The sequence below is a fragment of the Vulpes vulpes genome, chromosome 12, assembly GCF_048418805.1.
Source record: "Vulpes vulpes isolate BD-2025 chromosome 12, VulVul3, whole genome shotgun sequence".
Taxonomy (NCBI): Eukaryota; Metazoa; Chordata; class Mammalia; order Carnivora; family Canidae; genus Vulpes; species Vulpes vulpes.
This window is the reverse complement of record NC_132791.1, coordinates 159650038-159667782: the sequence shown is the minus strand read 5'-3', so window position 1 is coordinate 159667782 and position 17745 is coordinate 159650038. Positions and strand designations below refer to the sequence as shown.

General features: G+C 54.4%; 1 protein-coding gene across 3 annotated transcripts in view; it reads right to left on the bottom strand.

Annotated features, from left to right (window-relative positions):
- Window positions 1–13730: 13730 nt before the first annotated feature.
- The window catches only part of TP73 (tumor protein p73), a 65127-nt gene continuing 61112 nt past the window's right edge, over window positions 13731–17745 (bottom strand). For all 3 annotated transcript variants that reach the window (XM_072731091.1, XM_026005141.2, XM_072731092.1), the window contains one exon: window positions 13731–17152. In XM_072731091.1, the coding sequence (XP_072587192.1) occupies window positions 16814–17152 (339 nt within the window). In that variant the 3' untranslated portion in view covers window positions 13731–16813. The remainder of the gene's footprint in view (window positions 17153–17745) is intronic.

Here is a 17745-nt window from a genome sequence, read left to right as displayed (position 1 = left end):
GCAGTCCCCTTGAGATCACGGTGCCCTGGGAAGCCCGGAGGCTGTGCGGGAGGCAGGCTGACCTCCCTGGGGTTTTGCAAGCATTGCCTCGGTAGGTCCTGGCACTGCTTTGGAAGACCCCGTTCTAGGGGTGGGGGCTGGGTCATCCGGCTATTCAGGCCTGGACCCGAGTGGCAGTGTGGATGGACTTGGGTGTTGTGAACGTGGAGCCTTTGAGACCTGCCCAGCTCCCCAGCCCCCTTAGTGGCACAGCTGGGTGGAGCACAAACCCTTTTCAGGCACCAGTGTCCAGAGGCTGAGCCTAACACTGGAGCCCCCAGCATCCTGGCCTTGCCACAGGTGCCACCATCTGGCATGATGGCCACAGCCCAGCTGGTGGCATCAGGTGCAGCCCAGCCAGCCACATGGGAACAGAGCTCCCCCGAGTTTACTGTCATGGAGCTGGCTGCTGCACCCCAAGGTGGGTCTGGCTGCCAGGTTTGCCACCACACATACGGCTTTTCTGTTAGAGTTCTTCCTAATTAACATGTTATGAAGAAGGTTTTATCCCGACTTAATGCACATAGAGCGTTCTGAGAACGTTCAGCTGAATGCTGCACATAGTCTCCTTTTTTATCACCTAAGCGTGTTTGTGAATCTTTAAAATTTGCATGTTTTTGGAAAGGTGCCAATTTGTAGTTCTAAATTACAGAGGATCCTGTCCTCCTGGTGCTTCCCTTCTTGACTTAGGAGAGTTTGCACCCTTTTAATTAAAGCATAACATCCGGAAAATAAACACATTCGCATGTGACCCGACACGGACAAGTGCCTGAGCTCAACATGTTTTTGCAGATGAACAAGGTGTGTGGCCAGCCCCTGAATGTTCCCTGTGCACAGGACCCCCTTGGGCCCCCTGACAGCCCTGCTAGTGTTGGGGGCACGAGGCATTCCCAGATACTCTGACTGATGGGGCACTATGCTTCCTCAGAGGCTGGCAGTAAGTTAAACTAGTGGCCAGTCATGCTCAGCGGGAGTGTTGTAGTTCACTTATCAAGCTCTTTCCCTTCAGTTACTCTCTTGTACCCGAGATGTAGGGAGGTGTTGGCAGCAGCATGGGTGCTGGAGCTTTCTAGCTCTCAGACTAAACCACCTTCCTAATATCCCATTAAATTCCGCCAGCCTCTCCAGAGTTGCCATCTGAAGTAGTAGCCAACACCCTGAGCAGGTGGGGCCACAGTTCATTCCATCGGCACATGTGCAGTTCCCAGTGGGCACCATACTGGGGAAGGGGAGGGTTCTAGTCTTCCGTACATCTGGGCAAAAGAAAAAAAAAAAAAAAACCAAGATAATTGGGGAAATGAGATAACTTACTGGCCTTCCCCTTCTGTATAAGGTGGTAGTACACTATAGCATCCCTCCCCCATCACAGAACACACTGTTCTAATTGTGGTCCTGATGCACATAAAATGTATCATCCTAAGCATTTTAAGCTCACAGTTCAAGGACATTTAAACACATTTGCATTGTTGTGCAACCATCATCTGCAGAACCTTTCCATTCTTCCCGACACCCTGACCCCCCTTCTCTGTTAAGTCCCCAGCCCCTGGCACCCCCCTTGTTGCTGTCTCTGTGGATCTGACTTCTGCAGGTCCCTCATGTCAGAGAATTAGTTCTTTTGTGATAGCATATTTCTCGATGCATGATGTCTTCAAGGTGGATGTACGTCGTATCATGTTTTGAAATTTCCTTCCTCCTTAAAGCTGAGTAATACTCCATTGTATGGACAGTCCACATTTGTTTATCCCTTTACGTGCTCATGGACACTAGGGCTGCTTCCACTTTTTGACTCTGGTGGGTAATGCTGCTATGAATGTGAGTGTACAGGGATCTCTTCCAGACTCCCAATGGTGTTTGGTCTTTGTGTCATTCAGGGTTTGTGTGGGAAGCAGAAGCCGTTTAGGTGTTTTAAGTAGCAAGAGACTTTATGTAGAGATCAATCATTGGAAGGTCTGGAGCTGGTCTCCAGGTGAGGTGACCTCAGCACTCGCCTCTGCCTCCCCCGAAAAGGCCAGGAGGCAGGAGGCTGCCCCTGGGGCTGTTGGGTATGAGGGCTGTGGTCCGAGATTAGGACATCTGGTTGCCTTGAGGGCAAACATTGGGACGCTGTTGAGGTGACCCAGTCAGAAATCCATCTCTCTTTGCTCTGATCCATTTCCCTACCCTTTCAGCAATACTGTGTCTTGATAACTGGGGGGTCCAATAAGGTGAAGTGAAATGAGGTAGCGCGAGTCCATAGCCTGCGTGTCCCAGATGGCAATTCTCTGCTGTTCCCCCAAAACCATCCTTTGCTGGTAAAATAACTGGCAGTTTTAGCTTTAAGGTTAACATTCTTTTTTTTTTTTTTTTTTTTTTTACGATTTTATTTGTTTGAGAGAGAACACAACAGGGGAAAAGACAGGGGGAGAGGGAGAAGCAGGCTCCCAACTAAGCAGGGAGCCCCATGCGGGGCTGAATCCCAGGACTCTGAGATCATTACCTGAGCCAAAGGTAGATGCTTAACTGAGCCACCCAGGTACCCCAAGGTTGACATTTTTTAAATTTCTATTTTCATTGTTTCATTGCTACTATATAAAAATGACTGATTTTTGTATAAAAAATTGTATTCTATGACCTCATTAAACTCCCGTGTTCCATTAGTTTTGTTGTTGATTCTCTGTAGAGATGATTTTCTTCTTTCTAGCTGGTATGCTTTTCTTTTTCTTTTTTAATATTTATTTATTTATTGATTGATTATTTATGATAGAGAGAGGCAGAGACACAGGCAGAGGGAGAAGCAGGCTCCATGCAGGGAGCCCAACATGGGACTCGATCCCAGGTCTCCAGGATCAGGCCCTGAGCTAAAGGCAGCACTAAACTGCTGGGCCACCCGGGCTGCCCTGCTTTTCTTTTTCTTGTCTAATTGCACTGGTGGGGACCTGTCCTATGGTGTGGAATAAGAGTAAGAAGAGCCTGTGTTGTACCTGGTCTTGGTGTGGAAGCCTTCTCTGTTATCACAAGTATGATGCCAGCTGTAAATTCTGTCGGGTTGGGGAATTTGCCTTCTGCTTCTACTTTACTGAGAGTTTTATGATAAGTGGATGTTGAATCGTATCACACACATTTTCTGCATCAGTTGAGACAACGAACGATTGATCTTCTAATGTCCAACCAGCCTTGCATCCTGGGAAAAACCCGCTTGATTGTGCTGTATTATCCTCTTTCTTTCTTTCTTTCTTTCTTTTTTTTTTTTTTTTGTATTATCCTCTTTCATATATTGTTGAGTTCCATTTGCCAAATTCCTGTTACGAATATCTCCGTGTTTATGAGAGATGTTTGTAGCTTTTTTATAGTGTCTTTTTGTGGTTTTGGTTTCAGGGTAATGATTGCCTCATTGAGTAAGTTTGGGCATGTTCCTCACCACCCACCCCTTCAGTTTCCTGGAAATGATTGAACGGGCACTAATTTCTAAACGTATAAAAAGCCATTTTGAGCTCCATAGGGGGAGCTGCCACAGACCTGTGGCACAAATTTGCCAGCGCGCGCCTCTGACGGCAGAAGCTCAGTCACTGTAACTTTTATCGGAAGCAGCCTCTTTCAGTATTCCATAAAAGGGACTTAGGCCTTCAGTCATAACTTTTTTACTCAGAAACTGTGGGCTGGCTGTTCCTTTTGGGAAAGAAGCTTTGGAAATGCTTCCAGGACTATTTCTGAAGCCATACAGATAGTGCTTCTCCCAGAGGAGAAGCCACCTCACCTAGGGACTGATCTCTTGGCCATTCTGGGACAGCAAGGCTTAACTATACAGAGGGGGCCACTGTGTTTCTCAAGCTGGGGTGTCCTTTGAGATCTGAGATTTTTCTGCAAACATTTCATAAGTCGGCACTTATGTTTTAGTAATCTAAGAATATTAGACCACGTTTGATCACTTGTAAGGGCCACTCTTCTGGGTCCTGCGCTGGCTTAGCCCCTTGGAGCTGTGTGACCCTGCCAGTTACAGAAATGGGAGCTTCTCCTGTGTTTACAGCACCCCATTCAGAGTAAGTGCTCAGTCACAAATGGTGGTCTTGTCCCTGCTCCTGACCTCTGGGTGAGCACCCTGCAGCCAGTAGCACAGTGTAATTTCAGTGACCAAACTGGTGTCCACCAGCATCGAACCATAGGCTCTGGTTGTCCTGACACTGGGCTGTAAGGGGAGCATCTGGACCAGTGGGCATGGAGCGTAGTGGGGGGAGTCAGAGTCCTTAGCTGGGAACATGTCCTGTGGGAAGCCCCCCTCCCTCCCCGCTTGGAGGCTGGCAGGGCTGTACTCACTTGGCAGAGGCTACTTATTGTAGGTTATATTCAGAATAATTTAAGTCAATGCTGGAAATGCATGGAATTTTTTTCCTTCAAAAAGTATTTGCATCTTATTCAAGTTTGAGAAATACTGATAGAAATCCCATATGCATTTATAGATTTTGAGGTGGGTATATTTTTTTCCCTGCCTTGTGCTGCCCTGTTAAAGTATGTGCCTGACTCCTTTTGTCACCAGGAATAGGGCTCTAGGTGACAGCGGCCAGGCCTAGGGCTGGTTTGTGATCATAGAGAAAAACAAGATTGAGACTTTCATTCTGCTCTGCTCTCTGTGCCGTGACCTTCAGGTGTGCTTGCGGTTTTCAGGGAAGGGGGTGTCCTGCAACAGACTTCCTAATTTGGATCAGTGAACTGCTGGGTCCTGCTCTGATGATGCTAGCAGGTATGGTGAGCCTGTGGACTTTACAAGAGCAGACTTCTAGTGACTTTTTTTTTTTTTAAGGTTTCAAATACCATTTTGTATAATACTCAGGGTACTTTTTTTTTTTAAGCTAACCTGTAATGTATAAATGATATTCTCATTTCCAGAAGTGAGAAATAAGTGGCTTTTTCTGTTTGAATATTACTTGTTCTAGAGACCCGCCAGCAGGAGGATCCCAAGGGGAGAGTGCAGTGCAGACTTGAACCTAAGTCTGGCCAGGTTCTACATTATGGCTCTGCCACTTTTGTTTTCTCTGAGATGCAGAGAGTGTGGGTCCCATCATTGTGTATTGACCAGTTTCTGGAATGGCTCCTGGTTGCCAGGAAGCATGCTGGGCATGGGGTGTTTCCTAGGGGAGAAAGCAGAATGGCCTTTGTGCTCCTGAGCTTAGGATCTGGAAAGAGGGATGGCTACCGAGCAGGTAAACAGTCAGATATTTAATTACAAAACTCACACAGCACCTGAGGTGTTACCATCCAGGTTTCAGGGCAGGCACGCTGCTGTCCCGCTCATGCCCATGCCCAGCAAGCAGCAGTGGCCACTAGCGTCAGAATTTACATGCTTCGGGAGGGTGTGGAGGGATGTGGTCCCCAGGAGACTCTGGTATGGAATTTGGCGCCAGGGCTCAACTGACCAGATGTGCTTCTCGGGTGCAGGGGGTGGGGGCAGGACATCCCCAGTGTCGTTTCCCTCCCAGGCACTTGGAGCCCGCCCTCCACTTCTCATGGAGCAGCCTGCAAGGGCATACCCCCAGAGGGTCCATTGGCTCTGCTGTCAGCAGTCTGTACCTGACAGCTTCCCGGGGTCTCCTGAGGAAGTCAGGTGAGGACCCCCATCATGGACATGTACTTTGCTTCCCTTCTGGCCAGGGGACCCTGCCATGATGCTCCAGTAACAGCCTTCCAGGCTGGCTGCCCGCATTGGCTCGCCTGTGTGTCCAGGGGGGCTTTTGTCTAACTCGGCTATGCATGACGTGGATGTCATCAACTCGTTGCTGGGAGACCACATCCAGACACAGCGTGTGCCCTGGAGAGTGTCCTCTCCCAGGTATGACCATGGTGTTCCTTTCAGGGCTTTTCTACCACCATCCAGGCCAAAACATAGGACGGGCTGGAATCCTGTTCAGGATTCTCCTCCCACCCCAATTTGAGGAGCAAGTAAGTAACATGAGACATTTATCAAAAGTGTGTGAACAACAACAACAAAAAGTATGTAAACATTTATGTTCAAGAGAAATACTGTTACTGAATCTCTCAGCTGAGACCGGGGGTAAGAGGCATCATACAGGAAGCCATCCAAGTTTAGGGGACTTTGAGATTCATTATTCAGTACAGATACTCAAATACCTACTTGGTGACAGGCCCTTTTGCATTCTCTGAGTTACAGTGAATGTCCAGGAGGGAATCCCAGCCAGGCTGGGCACCAGAGCAGCAGGTCATCTGTCAGCAGCATGGGAAGTGGAGGACAGGGGTGCACTCCGGCCCAACAGAAGGGGCTCGGTGAGTCTGAGAGCCAAAGAAACGGATGGGTTATCTGTTGCTGACGATACACCGCTGGACAGTAGCCACCTGGGATCTTCCGCTCCCCAGGCTGGGCTGCACAGGGTCCTGCTGGTCTTGCCCGTGGTCATTCAAGTGACTGTAGTCAGGGGACTGGTGGCCAGCTTGGAATGGCTCAGCTAGGGTCACTGGGCTGGGTCTGCCATCACCTGGGTCCTCTTCTCCATGGTCTCAGGGTCCGCCCCTGCCACACGGCCTCTCCTTGCATCTCCTCAGCAGTGCGGCCACACTTCTGGTGCCCTGTCCACGTGCTCAGAAATGGAAACAGCTGAGTCTCTCCTGTCTCGGGCCCTGACCTGGCACAGTGTTCCCACCGCATTCTTTGGGTGGGGGCAGGTCCCAGGCCTGCCCTGGGTTCAATGTGGACACTGCACAAAGGTGTGAGTACCAGGAGGCAGGGGCCATTGGGGCCACCAGGGCAACTGCTGACAGCTGGTGTGACCTCAGGGAGAAGGCAGGGCAGGAAGGGGCAGGCAGACAGAAGGTAGCGGATGGCAAGGTGTCGGGGTGTGGGGAGGCCTGGACAGGTATGTCACCCCGAGCCGTGGGTTGGGGCACCACAGGATGATGCCCGAGTGGGAGTGCTAAGGGCTTGTCTCTCAAGCCCTCTGTGGAAGTACCTGGCAGCTGACACTCACCGACGTTGGGCAGTGGGTGGGTGTTTGGGACGAGGAGTGAGAGGCCAGGCCAGGAGTGGGAAGACTGTTTGTGGGGTCTGCTGGTCTCCACGTCAGGCAGTCCATCTCTTGTCTGGGCTCACGTCCCCTTGTGCTTTGGCTGCCTGTTTCTTGTCCTCTGGGGGCAGGACCTCCAGAACCCTCTTTTCTTATCATCCCCATCCCTCCTTCCATTCTCTCTGGGATCTCTTCTGCCTGCACCTCCTCAACTCCCCACTGACCCCGAGTGGCCAAATCCAGGCCTGGCTTCTCTGTGGCCCTTTGCTCTTCCCTGGAAGAACCTGTAAGAGCTACTCCATCTCCTATCCTGGTGCTCCGATCTCCGCGGTAGGTGGAGTAGCTGGGCTGAGTCCTGCATGACCCCCTAGAACAGTCTTTCCCTGCCACCGGCACTGCTGACTGCCCGTTTCCACGTCCTGCCCCAAGTCCTGGGGGCACGTCCCCACTGCCTGCCAGGCGTCTGTCCGCACACGCACAAACACATGCAGGCACGCACACACGCATGTACACACACATACATGGCTAAAACGGAATGTGCCCAGAGCTGGCACCTGCCCCTACAGGCCACACTCTCCCTCCTGTGCCCATCCTCACCTTTGGCTCCTCTGTATCACCACTTCTTACCCTCTCTGTCGGCAGCTTCCACCTGGGGTTCATCCCAGGGCAACCCCTCTAAGATGAAAGTCGATGAGGCTCCCCCCACTCTGGGTAGATGCCACCTCCTTTCCGACTGCAGCCCTTCTCACTGGTCTTCGGGGCTTTACACTTGCCCCCTCTTTATCTGGATGCTTCTGTCCAAGGCTCCGCTGTCGTTGGGGTTTTCCTCAGATGTCACCCTGCAGAACTCTTGCCGACCCCAGGTTAGCCATCTGCTCCACCTGTCCCCTCCCTGCATGCTTAGCACCTGACCCTGCCTGGGTCTTCCTCACGGTGCTCTCCAGTGTCACCTGTCTCCTCTGTCATTGTCCTCAGTATGGCTAGTCCCTTCAGGCCAGCAGATGGGGAGGGACTCATTTGTTCTGCTCATGCTGTCCCTCCTGTGTCCAGAGAGGTACTGGAGTGTCTCACTAAATGCTCAGGGACTCTGCTGGTTGATTGACCATGCCCATTGCCAACTGTTTGAATGATTTGGGATTGATTTTTCTATATTAATGACTTGGCTGTGCCCTGTGTTGACTGTTTCAGTTAAGACTGAGTTCATGGGGCATCTGGGTGGCTCAGTAAGTTAAGTGTCTGATTCTGGATCTCAACTCAGGTCTTGATTTCAGGGTCGTGAGTTCAAGACCTGTGTTGGGCTCCATGCTGGGTGTGGAGGCTACTTAAAAAAAAAAAAAAAAGATCTGAATTCACTTTTCAGGTCTGCTTGGAAGGACTAATATGGAACTATTGGTGAGGGTGCAGCGGGAGGAGCCCCTGCACTGGTGGGGGGAGGCGGGGAGGCAGTCTGGCCCCACTGTCCCAGAAAGCATGTGACAATTGACATCAAGAGCCTAAAGCGGTCCATGCATTCTGACGCAGACAGTTCCAGCTCTAGGCACCCATACTGGGAAGATCATCGGAGGTGGAGACGGGCACATCCACCAGAGTGTTGCTCTTGACTCCAGCCCAGGGAGTAGGCTGGAGGCTGGCCCCAGCATTGACGTGGTGTGAGTCCCCGCAGGGGACTAAAGGGTCATTACTTAGGGAGGATTTCTGAGGACACAGCGAAGTTCTTAGAGGGCAGCATCAAGCCGGGGGAAAGTAGAGAACAAAACTGAATGCAGGGATCCCTGGGTGGCGCAGCGGTTTGGCGCCTGCCTTTGGCCCAGGGCGTGATCCTGGAGACCCGGGATCGAATCCCATGTCAGGCTCCCGGTGCATGGAGCCTGCTTCTCCCTCTGCCTGTGTCTCTGCCTCTCTCTCTCTCTCTCTGTGACTATCATAAATAAATAGAAATTAAAAAAAATATTAAAAAAACAAAACAAAACTGAATGCATACTCCAGGCCCCGCAGAGCAGAACATACATCGTGTGTGTGTGTACGTGTGTGTGTGTGCACCCATGGGAGAAGAGGCTAAAAATGCACATTCCAAAGGATCAGCTGTGGTTTTTCCTGCCCTAGTGAGATTACAAACGATATTTAGTTTCTCCTTTATGCCTCTACATATTCTCAGTGGTTCCCACCACAGAAAGCCCCTGTGCTTTATTTATATGCGGAACCCAAGTAATGTGAACCCACTGTGTCTGCAGGAAAGAGGGTTTAGGTTCCATTGGAAAACATTTTAGCAAACTCAAGGACTCGTTTTTCCTTCTAAAGGGTACTGTCTGCCGGGTGGTGCTGGCTGCTCCGCACTGCTGTCAGGCCTCACCTGGTGGGAGCAGTTTGGAGTCTCCAGGGGGCTCTGGTCCTGCTCCCTGCAGCCAGAGTAGTGGCACTTCTGTCCGTTTCTCTTAACTGGCCTTCTGCATCTGCTGCTTTAGCAGACTTAGGAATCCCTTATGTAAAGAAGACACTTATCCAGGTGGCAGTTTATCACAAGGAGGGTGGTGAGGCCCGAATTTGACCCACAGCTGCCTCAGTGGCCCTGTCATGTTGCAGATGTGTCTGACAGTCCATATTTATTGATCATCAGGCAATTTTTTTTAAAGATTTTATTTATTCATGAGACACACACAGAGAGAGAGAGAGAGGCAGAGACACAGGCAGAGGGAGAAGCAGGCTCCATGCAGGGAGCCTGACGCGGGACTCGATCCCAGGTCTCCAGGATCAGGCCCTGGGCCAAAGGCAGCACTAAACCGCTGAGCCACCCAGGCTGCTCCTCAACAGGCAATTTTTAAATTGCTTCTGCAATCTGGTTGCAGAAAGCATTTATTTGCACGTTTACTGGAGGTTTGTGCCAGGTGGCGGGAGAGTTTTGTGAGGGCTGTCCTCGGAGCTCCTGCTGGTCAAGCGCCTCCCCGTGGTGGGCGCCGCTCTAAGGGTGCTGAGCCCAGAGGCCCACTCCACTCTGTGCTCCTTTTCTGGTCGCCAGCTTCACTAGCCAATAGCTCCTATCTTCTTTCACTTTTCTGTTTGCTATAAAGTTGGGGCCACATTTTTAAAGAAAATTTACTTGCCTTTATGAGTATCAGAAGCTTTGCAATTTGCCACAATTAACTTCTGTAGCATCTGAACCATCCTTTCACCCACATATGGCGTCCTTAGAAGATGCAGGTACTGCTGTGATCAGCATGAAGTTTCCTCATGGGGTGATGGTCAGCTGGGATGCCTGCCAGTGCTGCACAGCCAGAGGCTGTGGGTCACCCACCAGGGGCAAGTGTGAAAAACCAGAATTTCATTCTGATGGGCTAGAGAGACACTCTCACATGGTCTGGCTTCACGTTTGTCAGTGTGCACACGAAGGAACAGCACCAGGATGGCACTTCCTTTTCCTTTTTTTTTTTCTTTTAAAATTTTATTTATTTATTCATGAGAGACACAGAGAGAGAGAGAGAGGCCAAGACAGGCAGAGGGAGAAGCAGTCTCCATGCAGGAAGCCCGAGTGGGAGTCGAACCCAGGTCTCCAGGATCACACCCTGGGCTGAAGGTGGCGCTAAACCACTGAGCCACCCAGGGATCCCCTAGGATGGCATTTCCTGTGCAGTGAGAGCTCAAGACATATTCATCTTCATTCTCTTAAGCTTTGTGGCCAGGAGCCAGGTGTTCCAAACTTTGACTAGGGTCCATTCCTTGGTTCTAATACTGCTCTAAGGAACTGTCATTCTTGAGGGTGATCTTCCTTTACATTGGTTATTATTTCAGAGACACCTGTGGTCCTTTGCTGGTTGCCAACAAAACTGGCATCCCGGCACAGGGTGCCAGAGTTCGGGCAGAAGCGTCCTAGTAGGTAGGGTGTCCCAGGTCCTGCTCTGGGTACAGATCACTGAGTTCCAGTCTGGCCTGACCATGCTGCCCTCAGGTGTGCGTTCTTTGGGTGGCAAACAGTGTCTCTGCAGACACCATCTAAGAACCGTTCAAGGTCGGGGAAGTTCACAGGAAGAACTTGGATTTGCTGACTTTCTACAAGATTTCCTTCCAAGTTCTAGTCAGTGCAGTAGATCTGCCATTTGTAATGTGAAAGTGCAATCCGGGTGTGGGCCTCAGCCTCGGCACCATCTCCGCGATCGTCTACCTTGTACATGTTTCAGACGCCATCCAGTAGGCGCCCCGTCAGGGTTACGTGACTATACCCTGGTGCCTGTAATGTCTTAGTTCCGAAGCGTGTAAAATGACAGTGACTTCCCCATTCCAGGGATCCGGTGAAGTCACACATCCCTGCACAAAGTGGACAGGGGCAGTAATACTGGGCCAGGGCTGGGGGTGTCGAGTAGAGGCCCCCTCGGTACCTGCCCTGGAGGTCTGTGGCCTCCACACCCCTAACCAGGAGAAGATTATCAGGCTCCATTTGGGGTCTTAGTCTTTGCCCAGAATCTGTGCACACACACTGTATCCAGGGAATTTCTTCCAATCCCCACAGAGCAGCTCCTTAAGGCCCTTTGGGTGGGCTGGCCCATCGGCTGTGGACCTGTGACACAGAATAGTTGAGGCCTCTGTGGTCCAGACAGAAACGCCACAAATCACACCAAAACTCAAAGCTGGGACCCAGCTAGGGATCTGATAGCCTCACCACAGAGGCTGTTACCAAGAGGCGCATCCACGGTGACACGCTCCCCCTTCCCTGGACGCTGGGGAGGGGAAGCTTTCCGCAGCCGAGGGGTTTTCCTTCCTGGTGTAACAGCTCCTTAAGGGTGTGGGAGCAGAGCCAGGAGACGGAGGTTGGGGCCGGGACCTGGTGCACAGAGGGGCGCTGCTGGCTCGAGTCCCCTTGGCGTGGGGCCCTGGAGGTCATGGCCGTGTAGGCTCACCTGGGTGCACCCTGCAAGCTGTCTCAGGAGGAGCAGCACTGAGGGTCTGGAGCATATTCAAAACTTAGTGTCAGGTGCAGGAGGCAGGCACAGGGTTCCCTGGGCCTCTGGGGCAGCTGCAGCGTAGTTAGAAACCAAGTGGTTGTCTGGGAGAGCCAGGGCAGGAGCGGCTCAGTCAGGCACAGCACCTCCTCCGTGGTACGATGACCTATCCTGACGTGCAGGTAGGCCCATCTGTTATCTGTGCCAGCATATAGGCTATCTTCGGAGGTCAGCGGGCGGAGGAGTGGGCGCCCTTCTCCTGGGTGGCATGGAATGTGCAGCCAGGCCTCCCCTTTTCCTTCTAGAGGCTGTGCGGTGGTCACGGGGATGCTCCCAGGACAAGAGTGCCTTGCAAAGTGGCAGGTCTGCTTTAAACCCAAATTATCTATTTGTGTTACACAGCAGACATGTTGGAGATGTTTATATATTTGAAAGTAATTGTATTGTTCAGACCCTTCTTTAAAAAAGATGTTTCTGAAGGAAGATAGGAAAAGTGCCCTTGTGCTGAAAAGCATTACTGTGGTCATTCCTCAGAGGCTGCTGTTATTTACGACCCGAGTCCTGGTTTCCCATCCAGTCCAGAGGTGTCAGTGTGCTTGGATTGAGGCAGGCCTCAGTGATGGGGTGGGGGCACGTCTGCTCGGCCCTCCACAGTGGGGCCTGCGACACAAGACAACTCTAGGGGAAAGGCTGAGCAGGTTTTACTCGGTTTTGTGTGAATGGGGCCAACCAGAAAAGTGTGGCTGGGGCTCCGGCTGGTATACCTGGCCCCACCTGACCTCTCCTGGCCCCTGGTGACCCCACCTGACCTCGTCTGACTTCTGGCTCTACCTAGTCCCTCTTGGCCCCACCTGGCCTTACTTGGCCCCTCCTAGCCCCACCTGGCCTCTCCTGGCACTGCCCTGGTCTCTCTTGGCTTCTCCTGGCCCCATCTGTCCTCACCTGACCCCACCTGGCCTCTCTTGGCCCCACTTGGCCCCACCTGGACTCTCCTGGACTCTCCTGGCTCCACCCTGGTCTCTCTTGGCCTCTCCTGGCACCTCCTGGTCCCTCTTGGCCTTTCCTGGCCTCTCCTGGCCCCTCTTGGCTCTTCCTTGCCTCTCCCAGCCCCTCTTGGCCTTTCCGGGCCCCTCTTGGCCCCACCTGGCCTCACTTGGCCCTACCTGGCCCCTCCTGGCCTTGTCTGGCCTCGCCTGGCCCTGCCTGGCCCCATCTGGCCCCATCTGGCTCCTCCTGGCCTCTCCTGGTCCCTTCTGGTCCCCCCTGGCCTCTCCTGGCCTGCCTGCATGTGGTGTCCCTATGGAGCTATCCCAGCGTCCGTGAAAGCCTCCAGAAGGCCAAGAACTGGAAGAACAGAAGTGAAGCCCACATGGCCTCAGGCCTGAGTTGAGATGTGAGCTCTCTGCTGTGTCTTTTGTGTTCTAAGTTTTGCAGAGAAACATGAACCTGCTTGACTCCAGGCAGCTGGGAGGGTATTCATGGTCTCCCCGGGCCCCGTGTGACCTTTCTGAAGTTGAGGTCACCGGTCCCCACAGGGCTTGGATGAGCGGTCGTGGGCCTGCACTTGGGGGGCGAGGCCGAGGTAAGGCCTGTGAGGGTACCCGGCTTTGTGCGGACAGCCGTGCCCGTGCCCCCGTGCTGCAGTGACTCAGGCAGCGCTGAGCTCCGGGGCGCTGCGGTGTGAGGACATGGGTGTCTGCAGCCTCATCCCAGGGAACACCAGGGAGCCACCCGCGCGTGCTGTCGTCTTCCTCATCGCAGTTACTCGGAGACAGCCTTCAGAACGTGCGCTTTATTATGTTACAAAAACAAAATTTCCCACCAAAACACAGCTAAAAAAATAACACATTTTCCCAAGATTACATTACTAAAAAAAGTTCATATCATTGGAATAGATCCATTAATACTGCTGGAAGAAGCATCAATTACATTAAAAACACGGGTGGTGCTTGGTTTTCACTTTAGAGCGTTAAAGTGCATTAGCCTACGGACGCCGACGCGGCTGCCTGCATCTGCAACGCTGCCCGGTCCGGCCCCAGCAGCCCAGCCTTGGCCTCGGCCGTACACAGCCACGGTGGGGGGGCATCTCGGGGCCGGCCGGGCAGAGGCTGGCAGCAGCGTCGGGGTGGACACGCGGGACCTCGCCTTCCAGGCTGCTCCCACTTCCTCGCGGCTGCCGAACCCCCCACCCCCAGAGGTTTCTGTGTTCCTGACCTTTGAGTTCTGCAGAACCGGAGTTCCGAACCCACGGGTTGCTGCTCCTGTCACTGTGCACGTTCCCCTAAGCAGGGCACTTTATTCCCATGGCTTGCGCTCTCCAGAGGTGCCTGTCCTCCAGCACCGTGGGGGAAAGGTTCCACAATGGCATGTGCGACCTGGGGTCCCCACGGGGGGGATGACCTCCTCCCGTCTCCCTCCATGTCTGGGGGCTCCTCCTGCCCCATACCAACCCTGTCCGGGGCACATGGTGGGGGCCCCGTGGCATTCCCTGCTGGATTCGGACCCACGGGAGCGCACCTTGGGGACAAAGCCACGGAGACCTGGGCCTGAGCCACATCAGCAGGGTTCATGGACCCCAGGGAGTTGGGGGATGGGGCCCCAGCACCGGGGGTGGAATAGGGGGCACCACCAGGGGGGCCCCAGCGTGTGGCCGCTGGACTGAGTGCCGGACTCTAGCCCAGCATTGATGCCTGAGCCCTGGGACGTGGCCTGTTTGCTCCTCTGTGGAATGGCACAAGCGGTGCACCTTCCCCGGCCTCGGTGTGGGGTGACCTGAGAGAATGGGGGCGTGGGCAGTCGCACACAGCCAGCAGTAGCTGTGGGTCCACGGGCCCTGTGACGGCAGCCTTCTAGCGCCGTGGGTACCCTGCAGAGACCAGCCCCCCATGTGCACGGGCAGCTCTGGGCTAGTGAGCAAGGTAACCCGGTTAGCCCTGGCTGCGGGGGGGGGGGGGGGGGGCAGACGGTCCCCAGGGAGAGCACTGTGGTGGGGGGGGTGCGTTATCCCAGACGCAGCCATTCACGTCAGCACCAACTGCTCTCATGGAAGCGTAGCCTGGTGACTTGTCCGGGCACGACTTTCCGAGGTGCACTCTGGTCTGGAGACGCCCCGAGAGCCAGCTTGGGGTAGCGCTGGCTGTGGCTTCGTTCACTGAGTCGGGATGGGCCCAGAGCCTGGGGGGCTCCCGTGCCCTGCAGGCCAGGCTCTGAACGCTGTGAAGCAAGAAACAGTGTAGGGAAGGAGCTGGTGTTGCACCACCCACTCCGTCCAGCGTGGAGAGGGCCGGAGCTGGAGTCCTGAACGGGCACCTCCGAACGTGCGGCCTGGAGTCCCTCCCGCCTCCCATGGAGGAAGGCATGTTCTGGGGGGCTCACAGCAGCAAGAACAAACCCGGAGGGTGACAGGGGCCATGTCCACACCTTCCCCTGGCCTGGAGGCTTACCTGCTTCTTTGGGGACATCAGGATGTCCCCCAGGACAGCCAGGGAGCTGGCTGGGTTCGGGAAGCGCCGTGCGGCCCGTACCCAAGGCGTATGTCTGTACCCTGTCTGCCTGGAGCAACGGGGTTTGCCTCACTGCCCATTGCCCACAGTTCTCTGTGGCCTGTGTCCTGCCCTGGACAGCAGGTCTGTGGCCACAGTGTCTGGCCACAAAGGCTCACAAGTTTCCTTGCAAATGAAAACAGCCCCATGCCTACCCCCAGCGCACTGACTCCTTGGGGTGCCTCGTGATGGTGCATCCTTCCCCCTGCCCAGGTGCCATCCTTGGGAGGATGGAAAGACAGGAGCCCTCCCAGCACCGGGCCTTCCTCTGAGCTCCCGGTGGGTGCACTTTCCTGCCAACAGCCCCCTCCGCCTGGGAGGGGCTCTCCCTGGGGCCCGAGAAAGGCCACCCTCTGCCTTATGCTCAACTTGCTGACGTGGCCAAGAGAATGGAGCCGTCCACTTGGGACAGCGGACAGAGTGTTCCCCTCCATGGCCCCACCCAGCATCTGGGGGGCAAGCAGTGACCCCTACCTGGCTTGCCCTCTGCTTTCCCAGTCCAGATTGTTTATACAGACCTGAGAAGCCAGGAATGCCACCAGGTTGGACCCTGAAGGGAATGTTATGAATGAAAGCAAAATAAAAGTTGACCCATCAAGTACAAAGGGTATCATTTTATCAAATAGACAATTTCCAGTAATCTAAGGAGCATGCTGTCCATGCCTGTGCTGAGAAGGTCACCGAAGAGAGGTGGCTGTGGCCAGTGGTGTTGGCCTGAGTGTTGGCTGGTGGCAACTGACCAGAAGTTTCCTTGCCTCCGGGGAGGGAAAGCGCACGCGGCATCCACATTCCCCCCTAGTCTCTGATTACAGGGAAGTTCTGGGTTTCCTTTCGGGGCAGGAAGTGGAAGGTAGCTGCAGTGTTTTGAAGTGTGAGACAGACGGACCCTCAAGTCCAGCAGAGGGACCCACCTCGGGCAGAGACAGGGTCTGGAGCATTGACCCAAAAATAAACGTGTTTTAGATACAATCACGAGCTGCTCATTGCCAGGAACCAGAAGCCATCAAAAAATACTTTTTGGCAGTCCATCAGCAGAGGCCGTCCTTGTATCTCGAAGGACCTCACTTGAGAGCAGCAGAGCCCTAAGGAGGCTGAGGCCCGTGGTGGATGGCACACCCAGGCACGGCTCCGGTCCCCGGCACTCCAGTCCCACCGTCCAGGGGCCGGCAGGGTGGACCTGGCCTCTTCCCCGGACACAGCCTGTGGCCCTGCCTCCGAGGCAGTCTCTGACAAAGAGGAAGAGGAGACACAACAAGGCTTCTCGGGGTCAATACTGCACCATGGTCCCATGAACCCCGGGCTGTGCCCTCCTGGCCCCTCAGTTAATCTCGCTCTCCGTGAACTCCTCTTTGATGGACTGTTTTCGGGACTTGCAGTCTGGGAGGTCAAAGCCAAAGTCGGCCCACTCATCAGGTCCCGAGCCCCCGCCTGGGCCCCCGCGGTTGGGGATGGTGATGGTGTGGCGCACGCGGAAGTGCACAGCCTCCATGACCCGCTGCCGCTGGAGCTCCCCGGAGCTGCCGATGGAGATGGTGGAGGCGTTGCTGCTGGAGCGGATCAGCTGCTGGGCGCCGTAGTCGTGGCTCTGCTTCAGGTCCTGCAGGCCCCTCCAGATGGTCATCCGGTACTGGTCCGGGATCTTCAGGGCTCCGAGGTCCTGCAAGAGCCACGGGCGGGCCGCCATTGAAGGCCCTGCCCAGGGGTCCCCGTTCGCCCCCCAGCTGTGACCTGGCAGTGAAGCCAGCAGCCAAGGCTGTACTCCTGGGCACTGGGGAGCTAAGAAGGGGCATGTGTGTGTAGGGGTGAAGTCATTCCTGGGCTCTGTGGCCTGCTACCCTGACCACGCTCAGAGTGACCGACGGAGGCCCTCTCTGGCATGGCCTGTGGGGCCCAGAGCAGATCATTGAGCCCCTGCGGCCCTCCCCCACCATGCTGGGCACAGGTGTGACACTGGTGAGGGGCGGTTAATATGCACCGGACCAGCCCAGCAGGGGCCAGTGAGGAACGGGGTCGGGGAGGGCATTAGTGGATATGTGGCACGGCTGCCGTCCAAGTGACTGGCCCCAGTGCCTCCGACGAGCCCTCACCTCTGGCCTGTGGGCCTGGGCAGGGGCCGAGCAACAGGCTGGGGAGCAGGGACTGAGGAGGCTCTGGCTACTGAGCTGGGATCCCTGTGACGTCTCTTGGGCTCTCTAGGCTTGCGCTTCCCTTGGCTGACAGTGGTACAGCCCAGGGGCCCCAGGCTACGAG